Source organism: Etheostoma spectabile, chromosome 21, assembly GCF_008692095.1.
Source record: "Etheostoma spectabile isolate EspeVRDwgs_2016 chromosome 21, UIUC_Espe_1.0, whole genome shotgun sequence".
NCBI lineage: Eukaryota > Metazoa > Chordata > Actinopteri > Perciformes > Percidae > Etheostoma > Etheostoma spectabile.
In genome coordinates, this window is record NC_045753.1 from 21,576,980 (window position 1) to 21,595,759 (window position 18,780).

At 40.9% G+C, this 18,780-nt stretch overlaps 1 protein-coding gene across 2 annotated transcripts in view; it reads left to right on the forward strand.

Moving 5' to 3' along the window:
• Positions 1-18,780, forward strand: part of rhbdl1 (rhomboid, veinlet-like 1 (Drosophila)) — a 45,101-nt gene that overhangs the window by 4,984 nt on the left and 21,337 nt on the right. For both annotated transcript variants that reach the window (XM_032502585.1, XM_032502586.1), the window contains exons 2-5: positions 3,012-3,170; positions 13,356-13,580; positions 14,381-14,529; positions 14,677-14,789. In XM_032502585.1, coding sequence (XP_032358476.1) covers positions 3,012-3,170; positions 13,356-13,580; positions 14,381-14,529; positions 14,677-14,789 — 646 coding nt within the window. The remainder of the gene's footprint in view (positions 1-3,011; positions 3,171-13,355; positions 13,581-14,380; positions 14,530-14,676; positions 14,790-18,780) is intronic.

An 18,780-nucleotide genomic window follows, 5' to 3' on the forward strand; every position in this document is an offset into this window, starting at 1 on the left:
GGGGGATTTGCAAGAAAGGGATCACACAGAGGCGACTGGTAACCATGGCAATCCATGCAGCTTGTCAAAGTGTCACCCTCACCAGTGTTGGATCGCTTCAATAACTGCCTCCCTCTCAGCGCTTTTTCCCTCCTTTTTCCAACCTTTTCTTCTCTCTGTCTCTCCCCCCTCGTTCATCCACGTCACCAACCCGCCCAGGAAAAAAACAGGCTCTTCTTGCCAACACTCATTCATCTCAGTGTACCTCATCTTGCTAATTGATAGCCCTAATTGGCTACAAGAACCAATCCCCTACCTCCTTGTATCCTTGGCAGACAGGCTCTCCTGTGCAACATTCTTCCTGAATAAGGTCAGACTATGAAGGGAATAGTATCTGTGCAGTATGACAGCTCAGTGTCAACACTTGGTTTGCGTAAATGTGCACAGCCATATACAGTGTGCCTCTGTGCTGCTGCTGTACGTGCAATGACGTGCTGACATATGGAGGCTGACAGTAATCAGACGTCCCCCGTGTGGCTCTCTGTTCCCCCTGTCAGCCTGAGCTGAGCCAGGAGCACATTAGAGTCTGATCTATCTCCCCTCTGTTGCAAGTGGATGCAGAGCACTGGAGTGTGTCACAGCCTTCTTATAGGGAAAAGAAGAAGAGCCAGACTGCTGGGTTAGGCAGGCACACAGAATAACAGACAGTGGTGAGGGTTTTTTATTCTCTGTGAGTCCTTGCTTCGTTTCTGGCTGTCTCTGTTCTTCTCTTCTCTCTGTTCATACCTTCTACTGTTTCTTTAACTTCATCATTTTTCATGTCTTTCATTTCATCAACCGACTACCCACCTCACCTCCCTCTCCCATTTTCCACCTACCCTCTCTGCTGTTTTTTTTGTGCTGTCTCTCCCCCTGTATTCCCCACATGCCATGCTGGTGCCCAACACATCACAAATTTGTTCCATATCTGCACCATTTTGCTCAGCGAGCCTCATGGACAGAAAAGGGCCTTGTTTTAGCAAACATCCTTTGGATACTCAGTTAAGGGGATTATCTAAAAATAGACCTGGGTCATTTTTTTCCCCATCTTGGTTCATTTTTGTTCATGAATTTGCTTTTATGTGCATTGCAGATGGGCTTGACTTTGTTGACTGTCAGGTGCTGAGTGTTGAGATATACAGAGATGTCTGACGGACAATGACCAAGAGGGAGGTAGTATAGAATGGATTTTGCCCGTAATGTGTAAACAGACCTCACTTAAACAATGTGCATGATGTGAAGAGTGTAATTGGTAAATGCCCTTGAGACAACAATGGTTGTGTGTGTACAGAATCGTGGCTAATATTGGTTAATAGCCATTTATATGCTGTTAAGTCATGTTGGTGTAGAGAAAGTAGTGTTAACGTGTCATAACTGACAAAATAGCTTCACTACATCAGCCAGCAGTGGGGAAACACTCATTTCTAGTCAAGCATTATAAAGCTAACCCATTAGTTCCTGCCTCCACTGTGCTCTCCCAGGTGAATGTATACATACATTTTTAGGGGAGTGATAAAAGCAGATTAAATGGAATTAAAGGGATGCTTGTGTTCAACTAAATGTCTGCAAAACAACTGGAAACAGTGTAGAAGGAAGCAGAGCATATACAGTAAACATGTTTAGGAGGAAGGATACACACACACACACACACACACACACACACACACAGGCATGCACATACAGGCACATACAAACACACCAATGGATTCCCAGATTGATCTCTAGCTCCTCAGTTGAGTAGCAGAGCTTTAAGCTTGAGCCTCCTGCAGTCAGTACTGGCACAGCGCAGTGTGGTTTAATGCCGCTCTTCTCATGCAGCCAATGAAACGCCTCTGTCTAACCATGTCAAAGCAGGTCAGGTCCAGACGGCAGCCTAGACAGGATTCTTCCTATGTAGGCTACTCAAGACATGGGCAACAATGATCCAGCGTGACTTACTCCACACTGACGCAACATCTGAAAGCTCACTCCTCCCTGGGGCAACAGAGGCCCTCGGTTTACTGTCTTAAACCTAATGAGGCTGTGTTAGCATTCAGGAAACAGTGAAATGAGAAGCGGCAAGGGCTCTTCTTCCCATGTGGTCTCTTTGTACTGCTCCAGTTTGTCCTTAGGCGCATTTTCACAAACACACTCGGATGTACTAAGGAGAGCTGGCATGAGAAATTAACGCTTCATTGCAGAGCAATTGAATGCATTTAAGAGGAGAAGGTGAGGGTAGAAAATCAAGTAATGAGTAGGTGAAGCTGCCGCCCGGCCCAAAAAACCACATTACATAAACCCAGCGTAGATGCACACTCTATACTTTACAAGCCATTTTTAAGGGTGAGCTATTTTAGACAGCCATATTTTTATGACACTCTCCCGGTTAAATCAATTACAAGGAGCAGCACTGGCATACAGTTGTCAGTGAGTGGTGTTTTTTATTTTTATTTTTTTTAAACATACTGACTGCAAATGTGTCCACGGTCGGACCCATACAGTTAAATGAAGCATCTTCTCAGAAACCAATGTCAACCCCATTTAATGCTGAGGAATGTCTTTATTTAAAAGAAACTGCAGGTTACAGCTTATTAAAATGACATGCTCCCCTGTCTTTGCTCGCTGCTCCCAACAACAACAACCGTCCTGCGGTTTGCTTTGAAAGACCTGCTCCTTTTAATGAGGTTGATTGGGGCTTTTTCTTTAGGCAGTTCTAATTCATAGAGGCAACGCAGCTTAATTAATACTGCTGTAACTGTCTGAGCTTATGGCTACAGCCCTGGAGCTCTCATTTGTCTTTATGAATATCTATTGTGTCTCTGTGTAGCCTATGCATCTTAGCTGACAATTACTGACGCACTCTCCCTCAGGGCAAACTGACGCTTCATCTCTGCAGTGCTGCTTATTATGAAAAGAAAACATGATTCATAACTGAAATAGCATTTTCAATACATGCATTATCAGCAATGTAGTTTATAACCCGATTGTCTAAAAGTGGGGTGTTGTTGTTGCAGCTGGACCCAGACAACACCGGTTTCATTGCAGTGGAGAACTTCACCAGCTTGGTGGAGCACCATGAGCTGCAGCTGGACCCGTCCAAACTGGACATGCTGTTAGCCCTGGTCCAGAGCAATGAAGAGGGACAGGTGTGCTACCAGGAGCTCATCGAGCTGGTGAGTGGAAACCAGACGCACGTACACACAGATATACAGAGAGTATTGCAGAGGAAGTCGCATGAGGCATTTCATGTCCTGCAGCACAGATGCACATTTCCACACATACACCCCCTTTTGTTGGATTTCAGAAAAGGTTACAAAATTGATTCAGGCCCTGGCAAGCTCCGCAGTGGCGAAAATTGACTCGACCATTCAGGTCGTTGTCCTGCAAAAGGAGGATCAATCTTTTTAGTTAATGTGTCGGTAAATCCAGGCACTTAACCTCACAAGCTGTGCACAGCGAGCACTAGAAAACACTCACACCAAGCTGACAGAGACACAGTATTATAGCAAATAACAGATATATTCAAACAAAATGAATATATCAAACAAACAACAACAAGACTGATACTGTGCAAGAACAAATTTTATATACTGATGTGAGAACAGTGTGTGCGCTATTATGTTCTCTTAGTTATAGTTTTTGTCCATGTTTCACTTTGAATCAGCCAGAGTCTTTATTCTCTGCCTCTTCTTTTTCTACGTTTCCTGCTTCTTCATATGTGTTTACTAGAAATTCATAAAAAGATGTATGTGTTAAACACAGAAAAAACTCCATCTTGAAAATTGGTCATCAGCATTCAAAGACCCCAATACCTGAGCTACACACCAAAAAATTTAACCTTAAAGCGCAATATGATTCATTGTCTACAAATCTGCATCCAGACTTATACCTATTATTAGGAAGACACCTCAAGAAGTGACAATGGACCCCCAAGAAGTCAACAGCACTTTTAAATTTTTTTACTCAGAATTACTTTCATCAGAATTTCCTCAGGATACCTCTCATATGATAGAATTTTTAGAAAACTTGAAAATTCCAACAATTACACAAGACCAAAGTGAAAGCCTGGAAAGACCTCTAGATAAACAGGAAGTAGAGAACTAAATTAAAGATATGCAGAGCGGAAAGACCCCTGGGCCGGACAGCAATCCAATTGAGTTTTTCAAAAAGTTTTCTTCACAGCTCACACCTCTGCCTTTTAACATGTTTAACCACTCTATTGAACAGTCATCCCTCCTACAGAACCTCACAGAGGTTCTTATTACAGTTTTACTGAAGCCAGGTAAAGATGCGATGGACCGCAGCTCTTATAGGCCTATATGTCTGTTGAATGCAGATATTAAGATTCTCTCTAAAGTTTTGGCCAACAGAATAAACTCTGTCATATCAGATATAATTTCAGTTGAGCAAACAGGCTTAATGAGAGGGCATCATTCATCAACATCCACAGAGTTTTAAATGTGGTGCAAGGCTTTCGACAGGGTTGAATGGGGCTATCTATTTTCCGTGCTGGGTAAGTTTGGGTTTGGTCCAAAATTTGTTTTTTGGGTTCAACTATTGTATTCTTCTCCTAAGGCTGCAGTAGTCACTAATAATTTATTTTCACAATATTTTTCTTTACCCAGAGGAACGCGTCCGGGTTGCCCTCTCAGTCCGTTGCTGTTCGTTCTAGCGATAGATCCCCTGTCAATAAAGCTTAGAACCGTGCAGTCCATACAAGGTATTAGCAGGATGGGAATGGAATATAACGTCTCTTTGTACGCTGATGATCTCTTAATTTATATAGTGGACCCATTGTTTTCCACACCTGTAATTTTGAACATTCTAGGAGACTTTAGTAGTTTTTCAGGGTATAAAAATAATTATTCAAAAAGCATATGTTTCCCTATCAATGAGAAGGTGCCTCAAATACAAGATACAGACTTGTCCTTTCATATATCGAAGTCAGGGTTCAAGTATCTAGGAATCCATGTCACCCCCTCTTTTTATGGTTTGATTGACAATTTAACTCCACTACTTGGGAAATTAAAATCTGACCTCCAGCGATGGAGCACCATTTATTTATCTTTAGCCGGAAGAGTTAAATGTGTTAAAATGAATGTGTTGCCTTGATTTTTATACTTATTTCAAAGTCTACCAGTTTTTCTTCCAAAGTCTTTCTTCCAAGCAACAGATAAGTTACCTTCAAGTTTTTTATGGGGAGGTAAAACTTCAAGGCTACGTAAAAAAAAATCCTTGAAAGACCAAAACAGAGGGGTGGGCTTGCCCTCCCAAATTTACTGATTTATTATTCGGCTGCAAATTTACAAAAATTGTTTACTGGTTTCATTCTTGTGAAGCAGACTGGTGTAGTGCAGAGGCTACACCATTTTTTACCCTTTTGTAAAGTGGCGTCACTTGCTGCACTGATTACGTCAAGACTCCCCCTCTCCCCATCACACTTCTCCTCCAGTTCAATGCTTAAGATTTGGATGCAATTTAGGCAAACATTTCATTTCTCTGATCTTTCCATACTCAGTCCTGTCTGTGAAAATCATCTTTTTCCGGCTGCTAAAATGGATGACACTTTCAAACAGTGGGACAGGATGGACCTTACTACATGTAAAGATTTTTTCATAAATAATGTCTTTCTCAGTTTCACTGACTTGGTCTGTAAATTCAACATCACTAAGTCCAGTTTTTTCAGAAATCGCCAGGTTTGTCATTTCATTCGAACACACGTCTCATCATTTCCTAAATTGCCTGGGCAATCTGACGTAGAGGATATACTACAGACCCCTCTAACCTTAAGAGGCCAAATCTCTAACATACACAATTCAATTATTTCACTCTACAGTATATCCATGGATCCTATCAAAGCAAAATGGGAAGAAGAATTAGGGACGAATACATCAGATGCTATATGGTACAAGGCTCTAAGCTGGGCGAATGGGACCTCTTCTTGTGCACGTTTAAATTTGATTCAATTTAAAGTTCTTCACCGTATGCACTATATATAGTAAGGTTCGGCTGGCCAAAATGTACTCTGACATGGATGACAACTCTGACAGATGTAGAATGGACAGGGCAGATCTACTTCACATGCTTTGGTCATGTTCCAGGTTGAGAGAGTTCTGGACATCAATATTTAAGGTCTTAAATGAAGCCTTTGATTTAGACTTAAAACCTAGCCCTACAATGGCTGTGTTTGGGGTACAAGGGGGTGATTTATAAGGAAAGTGTTAATAGCACGACGGAAAATACTATCATGAGTAATAGAAGAAAGGTGTTTTTGTTTGTTTCTTTATCTGTCGTCCTTTTCTTGGCACACAGGTTTGTTGTGGGTGGGGTTAATAAAAACATATATTGTTATAATTGACATTGTAATGTTGCACTGTATATTGTAATCTAAAAAAAGAAAAAATACTTGAAAAAAAAAGAAAAGATGTACGCATGAACGGCTGATTCTCCTTGATGGATTAATTGGAGTGTGAAGAAAAGCACCTGCTTGTTGTAAGCACCAAGATTAATTCAATACAATTCCTGGAATATTTTCACTTCACTTTTCATTTCCCCCTCTCTTACTTTTTCTCTCTCTGTATATCAGTCTGTTTTTGTTATCTTTTTTTCTCTCCCTTATGTTGTCCATGGTTTGTAATGAAGGCCACACAAGGCCACTCAATTTGGAGCAGGTCCCATTTCTAAAGTCTGTGCCACTACAGAGAAATCAATGTTGAGGTTCTACTCCCACTGTGCAGCCTCTCTTTTCCTTAATGGAAGTATACAACTATCATCCTACGACGTTCTTTAAGTGTTATTATTTTAATATTTATTTTTTATCCATCTCATTTCAGTACATTCACATTTTCCCTTCTTCAAGCCATAGTAATATTAACCCACTTTTCTTTGAACCCTCACAGCTCCTTTCCTTCTTTTTCATTCTACACCCGTGAGCATATGTTACAGGTGAAAAAAAAAAAACCCGCCTTGCCTCAGAAAGCATCAGGGAGTCACTTTTAAAATTGCCCATTAGCCAAATGCTAATTGCCTTCGATTAGCCCAGCATTGGTAGTAGCAGGCAGTAATCTGAGGTAATTTGAGAATGCCCAGCCTCACACAGATATCGACCCCCAGGTCTGATTTTAAAGATTTGTCTGATGCACACACATGAACGCACACCGGCCATGTCCCCACTGTTCTGTGCATACATAGAATTTGCTTATATACAAGCGTTTTCATTATTAATTAATGCAGCCACTCTCCATCTCCTCCTGATATACACACACTGTCTCAAACGCAGACAGACTCTCATTCATACACATGAGCACTACCAGTACAGATTTGCTGACTAATTTAGAGGATATTCAAATGTTGATGTGAATCTGACCTCCCGTCGCGCAGCATGTGATGCTGGTTCCCTGGGATGAGCTCCAGGCTGACGCTTTGAATGTGTCGCATGTAGCATGACATTTTCAACCAGGTCATCAACAAATACTTCTGGCTTCCTTTCTCTCATTGTCTCCTTTCTCTCCTTTTTCTCTACTGCACTCAGACTCATTTTCACCTAAGTTTCTCCAGTCTCTCTCAAGCCCATATTCTCTGCTTGTTGTCTGACCCTTTTCTTCATCTATCTCCATTCACATCTGTGTGTCTCAGGCAGATTTATTAAGTAGCGCTTTATGGTGTGTGACAGATGACAGTTGTAATTTGATTTGGAAAGTTCAGTGCTGCCATTATATCATAGCCAGTATCATAGCCAGTGCCTCTAATGTGGCGTCTGTATTGATTGATTGGAACACCCCTGCATTGTATTAACACGGACATTGTGTGTGTGTGTGTGTGTGTGTGTGTGTGTGTGTGTGTGTGTGTGTGTGTGTGTGTGTGTGGGTGTGTGTGTGGGTGTGTGTGTTGTTGGGTTGGGTGTGTGTGTGTGTGTGTGTGTGTGTGTGTGTGTGTGTGTGTGTGTGTGTGTGGTGTGTGTGTGTGGTGTGTGTGTGTGTGTGTGTGTGTGTGTGTGTGTGTGTGTGGCCTAGTCCATGCCTTTCGATGCTTTTAGCCTGTAAGCTTTTGTCAGTTAAGGTGTGTTAAACATTTTTCTGATTTGTTGTTCTACATTCACCCAGTGGAGCCATGAATCCACGGTGCTTTTCTCGACCTCAGTGGGTGCAAATGTGTTTGAATGGCGCCGTTAGGCAACAGCTTCTCTCTCTCTCTCTCTATCTCTGTCTCTTTCTCTTTCTATCTCTGTCTCTGTCTCTCTCTCTCTCTCTCTCTCTCTCTCTGTGCGAGTGCGTGCATGCATAAGCACAAGACTGTCTCTGACATCGTTCAAGTTCAACCCATCTTTAATGCAGGGTGATCTTAGCTAGAGAACTCCATCAGTTCAGCCAGAGGGGTGAATAAGTAACGCTCTGCTAAAACCTCTCTTGGGGAACTGTATTTATACACACACACACACACACACACACACACACACACACACATATATACACATTCACCAAGAGTATGGTCTGTATCTGACTACTAATCCACGTCAGCAGCACAAAAATTCCTCACATCAAGACAACCGGCACACATTTTGACACGTTCACGCAGAATAACACACACAGGTTTAGTCGATGCAGGAGGCTGAGAGACACCAGAGAGGGCAAAGTTCACACATGGGCCTTTGGGGGGACGGTTCTGTGATAGATGAGCATCTGCTAATGGATAGAGTACAGTAAGCCTGAAATCGTAAATATTCCTATGTGTGTAACTGTACGTATCGATTTCTTTAAAGTGAGGCCTCCAATGCTGTCATGTACCAGCTGTGTAACTGAAGAAGTGTGTCATTGTTTCCCTTCGGGAGAGGATTTGGCTAATGTTCAACAGAGATCTAAAATGGCTGCCATAGTTAAGTACACAAGTAGAGGGTGTATTTTAGAGATTATGGCGAGGGATTCTCTTTGTTCAGGTTGGAGGATTTGAAGACTGTTGCTTTGTTCCTCAATGTTACCCTTCTGCCCAACGTTTTCTGTTGTAATATGTACGTAATATGTTTTCAATTTTTTTTTCTTTTGTCACATCCGAATCAGTATTGTAAGAAAGAGAGCACTTACAGAGGGCAGAAATTATCTTCACCTACAGGCCCAGTCAAAAAGATACTGCAGTTGATATACAGTATATAAAAGTTTTCAAGTTATTTGAAGTCACATTATTGCCCACAGTGCATCTGTCTCCAGGGACACAGATGCTACCTATCAACATCACATTCCACACCAAACTCCAGTCAAGGCTTTATGTTTTAAATGTATTTCAGGCTAAAAGTGATGCACTTTGCTTAAGTGTCCTGAAGTGAAGGTTTGTTTTTTCTTCTTCTCAGTTTTAGCACCGCAATGATTAAATCATGAAGGAAGGCCGCCAACTTCTGAGGGGAAAATGGTGAACTCTCATTTTAAAAGGATTTGGGCATGAAAGAACCTCAATATCTGGGTCAGGGAAGAATCAGTGAGGAGGAGATCTCTGATTTAGATTCTGAGAGTGTAGAGTGTACTGGATGTGTCTAAGAGAGAGAGAGAAAATTAGGGAGAGGAAGTTTTTAGGTTTTCTGAATGACTCATAAATTAGATAGTAAACGTTCATAGTGAGACTTTTAGTTGGATGGTGGTGAATCACTATGTAAACTCAGTTGATTTTTGCAGTCTTTTAATATAGTGACGATAAATGATTTTTAATGTGTGTCCACAAATATGGCCGCCAAAATAAACTGAGCAAAATCCCAATAATTCATGGATCTTTTTAAATTTCCAGTGCAGACACCTGAATATCCTTTAAACTGTGTTTTTTTTTTACTGATATTACTAAAGTATTTCTCTGTGAGATATTGACCATGTGGTGTGGCTAATTAATCCATCAAGGACCATTGACGAGAGCTGAAAGCTGCATAAGAGGAGGAGGAGGAGGATGAACTCCTGCTGTTTCTCTCACACACACACACACACACACACACACACACACACACACACACACACACACACACACACACACACACACACCTGTCAGTTTAGCCCATTCAGTTGGAATACTATCTTTATCTTCATGCTCTTACCCTCAGCATCAATTATTCCCTGGCAGACGTTGCTTAGTCAGGAAACTTCCACCGTTGCCGATGCACAAGTCAAGATGCACAAGAGGTTTTCCCCCTCTGACGTTTTATGGTATGAGATGGGATATTTGGTGCACCTTTGCTCTCCGTCACTCCTCTCAGTGCGTTATCTTATGTTTTGGCTCCTCATTTGTGCCTTATTGTCTGTTTGCCGTCTCTCTCCTGTCGTCACTTCAAAAGGCTGCTAATGCTCACTTTAGAGACGACAGTCCTGCATGTCAGAGTAGGGGAAGCAAAGTGAGCGCTATGCTTAGCTGTGTCTCCTGGGAGCACATTTTTACAGAGACAGCATGAATGGGAGAGAATAGAGTGCAAGGTGAAGAGTCGGCAAGTGTTGTCACAGAGCCAAACAAAGATGAAATAAACTCAGAATCTAAATAAATAAATAAAAAATTAAATAAAAAACAGAAACTTTTATTTACAGAAGACAGCCAACAGAAAGGAAGAATGCACAATTATATTTACATCACTTAACTTCTCTTTATCCTACCTCTTTTCTTCATATGAATTTCATCTTTTTCATTGTGAATTCAACAATATGTAGATATATTCACAATTAAATAGGAGCTGTCTCACCTTCACTGTCCATTGGAAGGATAAGGAATCAAGCTCACCCAGGCAGGCTCATCTTCCCCTTTTAATTTCTACCTCTCTCCCTTCTTATGTCCCTCTACTCCTCTTCTTTTGCTTTCACTCCCTGCCTCAAGTATAGTATAGTATAATTGCATTTTCCAGGCATGATTTCCACACTAAATATGTATCCCTCCATCTGTGGGAGAGCCAGCAGCCCAGCTCGACACTGTTCTGGTTATCACTGCGCAACAGGCCCCTCACACCCTCACTGTAGCGTACAACCACCAGTGTCATAATTACCCACAGTTAGGGTAGTTACCACTTCCATCTCCGCTAACTTCCAAAGCGGATTAGCACTTTTTTTCTTCACTTTTTTCCTCAGTGATTTCTTAATAAAAAAAAAAAAAGTATGTTGCTCCCTTTTGTGTGGAGCATTTCTTTTTCATTATATGCTCATGTATTTACAGTCTTTGTCCTCCAGTATATTTAGCTCATTAGCTTTTATAGATCTTGACCCTCAATTTATTTCACCATGCCCCCTGCTGTGTCTACAAGCAGCAGGACCTGGCTAATGAGTGGTGTACTTTAATGGCGGGTTGTACTTCCTACCGGCCCCCTCTGGAGGTTTCATTACACTTCATACAAAGCTGCCATATTGTCTAACGTTACTATTATTAGAAACCTCTACATAAGGTCTGCTGTTGTAGATTTATACTGTTAACCGTTGCAGCTGCTGCCCACGTGCCCTCTTTCTCCTCCTCCACTTATTTTCCAGGAAACTAATTTTCATAAAGTGTCACGTCACGTTACAGTACATATTTTGATTTAGAGATAATTACATAGTCTGCCAGTTGTCCCCAAAGGGGCTGTATTGTTTTAGCTACTCTGGAGACTTCAAGCATCTGGCAGACATTAACTGTAAAGGATCCCCGCTGTGAGAAGCTGGTCAGACAGTATTTACAGTGGTAACTCTAGTGGGGAAGAACCCACTGTGTTGGTATCCAGACAGTTCTCTACTTTGGCTGTCAAAATAGTGGCATTAGGATGGTTTTCATCCTAAGCCTCTATTAAAGAATGTATCAAGAGTTGGCCTGCAGGCTGCTGCAAAGCTCCTGCTCACTTAGCAAACCTGGAGTCTGCGATAACACACACACACACACACACACACACACACACACACACACACACACACACACACACACACACACACCCTTTCTCTCTTTCTATGCAATAGTTCCTCTAAACAAAGATTTGCTTTTCAAGGGCAAAATCACTTCAACAGTTATGATGTCTGAGTTGCAATCAACCCCACCAACTGTCTAAATCACAAACCTCTTATACATTATTTAAGTTTCTTATCATCCATTAATATTCAGCCGCAGTTCTGTCATCTGTCTTGCGACAAAAAAAGTAATTGGCAGTTGTTTAAAACGTGTAAAATGGCTTTGATATTAATATTTTAATTGCTGCTGAGATATATGAGGAAAAAATATTTTATTTCTAACCCCAGTTAAGCATTAAGCATGAATAGCAAAAACCAAACTTCACTGTTCATTGAAGCCTCTGAACGATTGTCAGAACAACAGATAAAAAGTCTGAAATGAAAATAATTGTAATTTCTTTTACCCTGACAATTTGGTTATAAAAGTAGATCTTGAATAATCCATCACACTATCCCTTGTGAAATCCGTACTTTATGAATGTTGGCTCCCCATCTAGGATGATTAGTCACACTGATGAGCTTCTCCTCCGTTTACATGAAAAGAAGCTTTCTTCCTACCACCACGTAGCATCAAGTCAGTTATGGATTTAATTGCTAAAATAAACATTCACCAGCAGGCGATGATGAGATCTGTTCATCCTGGTAAGGTGTGTTCTTCCAGCTGCTGACAGTAATTCTCATAAAACAGCTCGAGACAAGTTTATTGCAAGAAACGTTAAGTCATCAAGTAGCAAAAACAAACTCAGGGAATGACCTGTCTGCTGATTTCTTAAGGTCACAATAAAAAACTAGCCTGTCAGCTAAAAATAAAAAATAAAATTATTGATTATTATTAAGATGTTTTTTTTTGAAAATATGCCTATTTTCTCTCTTGCTGGGATGGATGAGAAGATTGCTACAACTCTGACATCTGTCTGTTAAATATAAGGCTATAGCTGACGGTTGGTTTAGCTAACTTAGCTTAACATAAAGACTGAAAAACAGTCTGTCAAAGGTAACAAAACCAACCAGTACCTCTAAAGCTCACTAATTAACACGTGTCATGTTGTTTGTTTAATCTTTACAAAAATCTAAGCGTAAAATCAACAAGTTGTGATTTTAAGGGGATTATATGCCAATTATGTGACTATTTCTTGGCCTGGAAGTGACTGCCTGCCAACCTCAACCTCATGGTGAAGACTTCAGTAAATTAGATGTGGAGAATGAGATTTATCGGTTGTAGATGGACTCGTAGGCAGATTAATTACCTTTTGGGCAGATGTAATTAGATAGTGAAAACGTGTTAGTAAGTAAACTGATGTTTTTTAAGCTCCCATCAATGTCATTTGGAAAACGATGTTCATTGCACTGAGTTTCTTTAAAATCCAAGCAGTTGCCCACACGATATTGCACTGTGATCCTGAGAGTAATACATGCATGTTTTTTCACCATTTTCCTCAGATGAGCAGTAAGCGCTCCAGCAGTTTCCGACGTGCCATTGCAAATGGCCGCCGCACGCTGCAACGGGAGATCCTGCTGGACGAAACGGGGCTCGGTCTATACAAACGTTTTGTGCGCTATGTGGCCTACGAGATCCTGCCCTGCGAGACGGACCGGCGCTGGTACTTCCACCAGAACCGCCTGTGTCCCCCGCCTGTCTTCATCGCCATCGTCACCATCGTACAGGTGAGATTTAGGAAGTGACGTCATCAAACACCGAGCTGAATATAGATTTTTCTACTGATGCATCCCACTGATTCAAATATTCCTACAACACAATATTTTACTTTAAGTACTGTATTTGTGTTACTAACCCACAACCCTTACTTTAGACTATTCTATAGGCTCAGTCATTTGCTTCTTACCCACTGAAAAGATTCAGTTAGTTTCATTAGTGGGTGCATTTAATGTCATTCCTCCAAGCTGAAACCCTCAGTCAGACTGCATACTGGGATTTTTATTTTTTAGACACTGATTTTTTAACTTAGAAACCAGGTCAGTAAGCACCCTGGCCACCACAGTGGCATTAAATGACCTATTATATTCATTTGTGGAAAAAAAGGAAAACCACTAACACGGACCACTGTTGAATGGTTGAGGATTAAGCAGCAAAAATAACTTACACCTTTTTTCACAAAACTTCCCTTAAAATCATCATGATTCTGAGGAAAGTGCTCTTATAATGCCTCCAATTGGCAATGAATGGGCTGAAATGACAATGAGGATGAGATAATAACGGTTCACATTCGTTTTAATTCACAGAGACAATGAGTCATTATTCTATGAAAAGAAATTAATGGAATTGAACCAGATGTGCCTTTTTACTGCGGGCAGTAATTGTCTCCACAAGTCTAATAAGCATCAGCTGAAGAACACGGAAAGAGAAAACGTCACGTGTTTTTCATATAGCACAATGGGGTTTTGTTTTGCAGCTTTGTACCAACAGTCTGCAGAGAGTGTGTAATGGTTTTGGTGTCATTTTGCAGATTATTGTGTTCATGTGCTATGGCATCATGCTAAACAAGTGGGTACTGCAGACCTATCAGCCCGACTTCATGAAGAGCCCCCTGGTCTATCATCCCGGCCACCGTGCACAAGTGTGGCGCTTCTTCAGTTATATGTTCATGCACGTTGGGTACGTACACAAACCTCCACTCAGCCTCATGTTGATGTCTGCGGCTCTTGCATTTTGTTGTTGTTGCAGACGATGCACAGCTGTAGGAGGAACACCTATCTTCTGCTCTCATTAGAATGTTGTTCCCTTTCTGTGCTCTCTCATCAGTTTGGAGCAGCTGGGGTTCAACGCTTTACTGCAGCTGATGATTGGCGTTCCTTTGGAGATGGTCCATGGCATCTTACGAATAAGTCTGCTTTACATGGCAGGAGTGCTGGCCGGTGAGTGTCTTTTAAAAATAAGTGTATTTTTATGGAAATCATCAGTTCCTGAAGTGGGTGCCTTTTTTACCATGGGGTACCTCAAGACAAGACTTAATTGCCATGAATTGTGTTGTACATTTCTAAAAAAACTAAAACGGATGCAAACTATGTAACAGCATTCATGGTGTAATTTTTTTTAACTAAAAAGGTGTGTCCATGTGTGTTGTGTGGGTGGACTTGGTGGTGGGGGAACCACTGGTGTAAACTAGGCACTGATGTAACACAGAGTTTAGATATTTAGATATTGTTTGCAATGTTCTAACATAGACGTTTTAGATCACCTGCAGTGCAGTATGGACAGTGTTTTCCCTTTTTTAAAACAATGACATGAACAGAAAAGGCTGTTCATTCTCTGTACTGCACTTCGTGTACGTGCATGTTCATGTTACAGTAAATCTGTACTGACGGCTTGTGTTTTGTTTCATTATTGTTTGTATAGTCTGCTACTCAGAAAATTCTATGATTTTTCTTTTGTTGGTACCTTGGTCATTCATCAACTCAAAGGTCTAGTATATTGTACTTCATTATTTTCTGTGTTAAAAACAACTTCTAGGATGGAATATACCTCCAGTGAGGCTGAATTTGTTAGCATCTCGTCCTCAAGCTGACACCCATGAGTGGCCTGTTTGATAGTTTTGATAATAAATGTCGACACCGCTGGTGGCCAAGACCTTTTGAAAAATATACAAGTCGCCAAACCAAATGCAGCCGAGTGACTCACTGTGCCTAGAGGTCGGGCTGCAGCACTCAAGTTTTTCTTTGTTGACGAGAAACCTCATTAACTTTCATCCCCCTCCAAGCCAGTTTGGAGATTGGAGATTTTTAAACCCGCACTGATTGCTGGATGTGGTTTTCTCACTGCAGTCTTCTGCTGTTAATGCGTATTTTGAGATGTCATATCAACACTGCTGCATAAACCTCTTTTTCCTTTTCATCTTCACTGGGAACAATTTGTGTCTTGGATCTCCTAAATCTCTCGCTAACCATTGTTTGATTACTGTCGAGAGCAATAACCTAATTCATATTGAGTTATATTTGTTCATTTTTAGTAACGTAGTAAGTTCTTTATTTATTTATTTTATTTTTCCTGTCCTCTCTCTGTACATAGTGTATGGAGTTAAAGTTGCTCAAATCTCTTGATGTGTTAAGTCAAACCCTCAGTTACCCCCAATACAATCACTTGCACACACACACACACACACACTCTTAACACTCATAAATTATTGTAGCTTTGATTTATTAGAGAAACTAAGCAAGCCTGGGACTTAGAGGGCAAAAAGTAGAAGTGTGATGCAGGGTTTCTCTCTGGGGAATCAGCCTGTAAGTGCAGTTTGAGATGCTGATGCCTGAATTAAAAAGGAGGAGAAAGCAGCGAGGAGATGGTGATATTCATACCCCCAGAGCCTTGAGTTGAACTACATTCATTAGAATTTCTATGCACGAGTTACACTGTGATGATCAAAAATTAAATTTGTGTAGTACTGTAGTGTAGCAGTGTGTAACTGTGAGCAATTAAATTCTGCATTTAACTTTCAACACAGTAATGAATGAATTCCTTCTAAACAGTGAGGATGAGCTCATCTGCCTCACGGCCACATGAGGACGACCAACTTTAAGCGGCATAATAACTTCACCTTCTGATTCTGGTTGATGGGGTGGAAATTGGAGCTGTGTTGGCTCAAATGTTGTGATCTATGGGGAAATAGTCCATTGAAAAGTAGGTCGGGAAGTGCACCTGGACTCTTTGTGTGTGTTTGGAGTTTTGGAGGAGTCAGTGGGGGTTAATGATGAGAGAGATGGTGCCACTGCTTCCAGGTGAGGGATCAGGCGAAGGCCACCGCCAGGGCTTTGGGCGCAGTAGGAGGTTTTGGTGTCGCTAGACACACTGGGAGTAAGGATGGCATTGCTGGATGGAGAGATTAATTCATTTTATGCAAGTCAACATGATGAATTTGCAAACCTTCAAATTGGCTTTTAAATCAATTGTTTTAACAATAAGTTTTAGGAACTGACATAAAGACATCACTAACAACTATGAGTCTTATTACTGAACCCCTTCTAAGGTGTATGAATTAAAATGTTTTTAGTTTATTCTCTGAAACCTTGCCAAGAGAGAGCACACTGTATGTAAATTTTGACGTTCCCCCGCTGAGATAGCCCCTATTTGACCATCGTATTACGTGGCCGTTTCTCTGCAGAATGAGAACTAAATGTTTGCAACTAGTCGCAAGAAACGTTTAAAAACGTTTAAAAAAAAAAATGTAAAAGGCCATGCATTGAAATGACTACAGAGGACATGTAACAAATGTGTACAATTGATTATTTAAAATCTTGTTTGACATTTTTAAATTGCAACAAAATGGGCGACACATCTCCGAATGTTCTGCATGAACATACAAGTTTTAATCGATGAGACAACTAAAACAAACTTCAAAATGTGATGCTGAAGTTCATGTAACAAACGTTATAGCCATGTTAGCTGCCTGACTCTATGCCCAGTAGATAGATTTAGATGTGTGTATTTGTTCATATACCTCCTCCTTGTCTCCCCTTCCCCTTTTTTCACTGATTCATTAAATATGTGTGTGTGTGTATAACAGTGTTACAATTTGGTTCTTATTGGTTTCATTGCCTCACACACAGCTTCCCCCTCAGTCTTTGTAAACTCGTTGTTGCTTGTGGCTGTTAGAAATTGCCTAGTGTTTTAGATTACTAAGTGAAATTCTTTATTTTTCTCTTCCCTTCTTCCTCACTTAGTTGCCCATGGCTGTCTCGTGTTTATATTCATGCCTTCTTATTCTAGCTTATGAGTTCAATCGTGTCGGCTGTTGCTGTTTTTTTTTTTTGTGGGGCAGCGAAGCTTTCAGGTTCTAGCTACACTTAGTGGGTGCGTTTATGGAGCAACGTGCTGCAGGTATTGTGCCGTTCTGTGTGTGCCTTGACAAACCACAATAATATCTGTAGGGCAGGACTTGCTTTTAAAGCCAAAAGAATGATTTTTTATTTTTTTTATTTTGTAGGGCATCCAATACTGTGAATAGTATAAAATCCTGCTCACAGATATAAATATCATACATGCATGAACACACGTCTCTGCATTCATAATCTGTGTTGTTGAGATGGTTTTATATACACATCTAGATATTGCTCTGGTCCTGTACTGAAGTGCACCTTCTGAAAATAAAGTATGACATTGTACATTTTGTCCTTGCTTACAGAAGAAACAACTCTGTAATTATTTTCTGACAGCGCCGACCAAGCCTTGATAGTCCTCTCTCACTTTGCTGCACTAACAGCAGATGAACAGCTCCACCTGAATTTCATGTTTCCAAATGTGTTTCCAAAACAGTCACAATGTCAGACCAAATGAATGTGAAATGGTGAGTCATGTTCAATGTTTCCGTCTAGCTCCACATGATAGGGAAGCGGCAGGGATCCTATCTGCCGCCTTTTTTTTACTCCTTTCTCTTCTGGGTCTCCTTCCCTCATACCAAAAGCTCCTTCAGCTTATTCCGTGCTTTCGGACATCAACAGGTGCCAGAACATCAGGTTTTTTTCCCTTGTAGCCCTGTGTAAGCCCCAGGCTGTCTACCTTCTCTAACACCCTACATTTGAGACTATTCATATCCCCCAGTGGCCTCTCATAACAGCAAGCTCTATTGCCACAACATGTCCCACTCAATTCGGATATCAGTGTGTAGATGAGGTTTTAGTTTTGACATACTAAACTATGATGTCTTTGTCTCCTTTTTGTTTTCTGACATTGGAGAATTGACATTGACAGACACTGGCAGCAAAGACCCGGGGTAAAACTTTCACTTTAAATCTGTTTTTTTGCTGAAATATCAACAGATTCTAGTGGAAACAGAAGGTGTTGCTGTCTCAACAAGAGCACACAAGCTCATGACTGTGAAGAAAAAGGTGTGTGTGTGTGTGTGTGTGTGTGTGT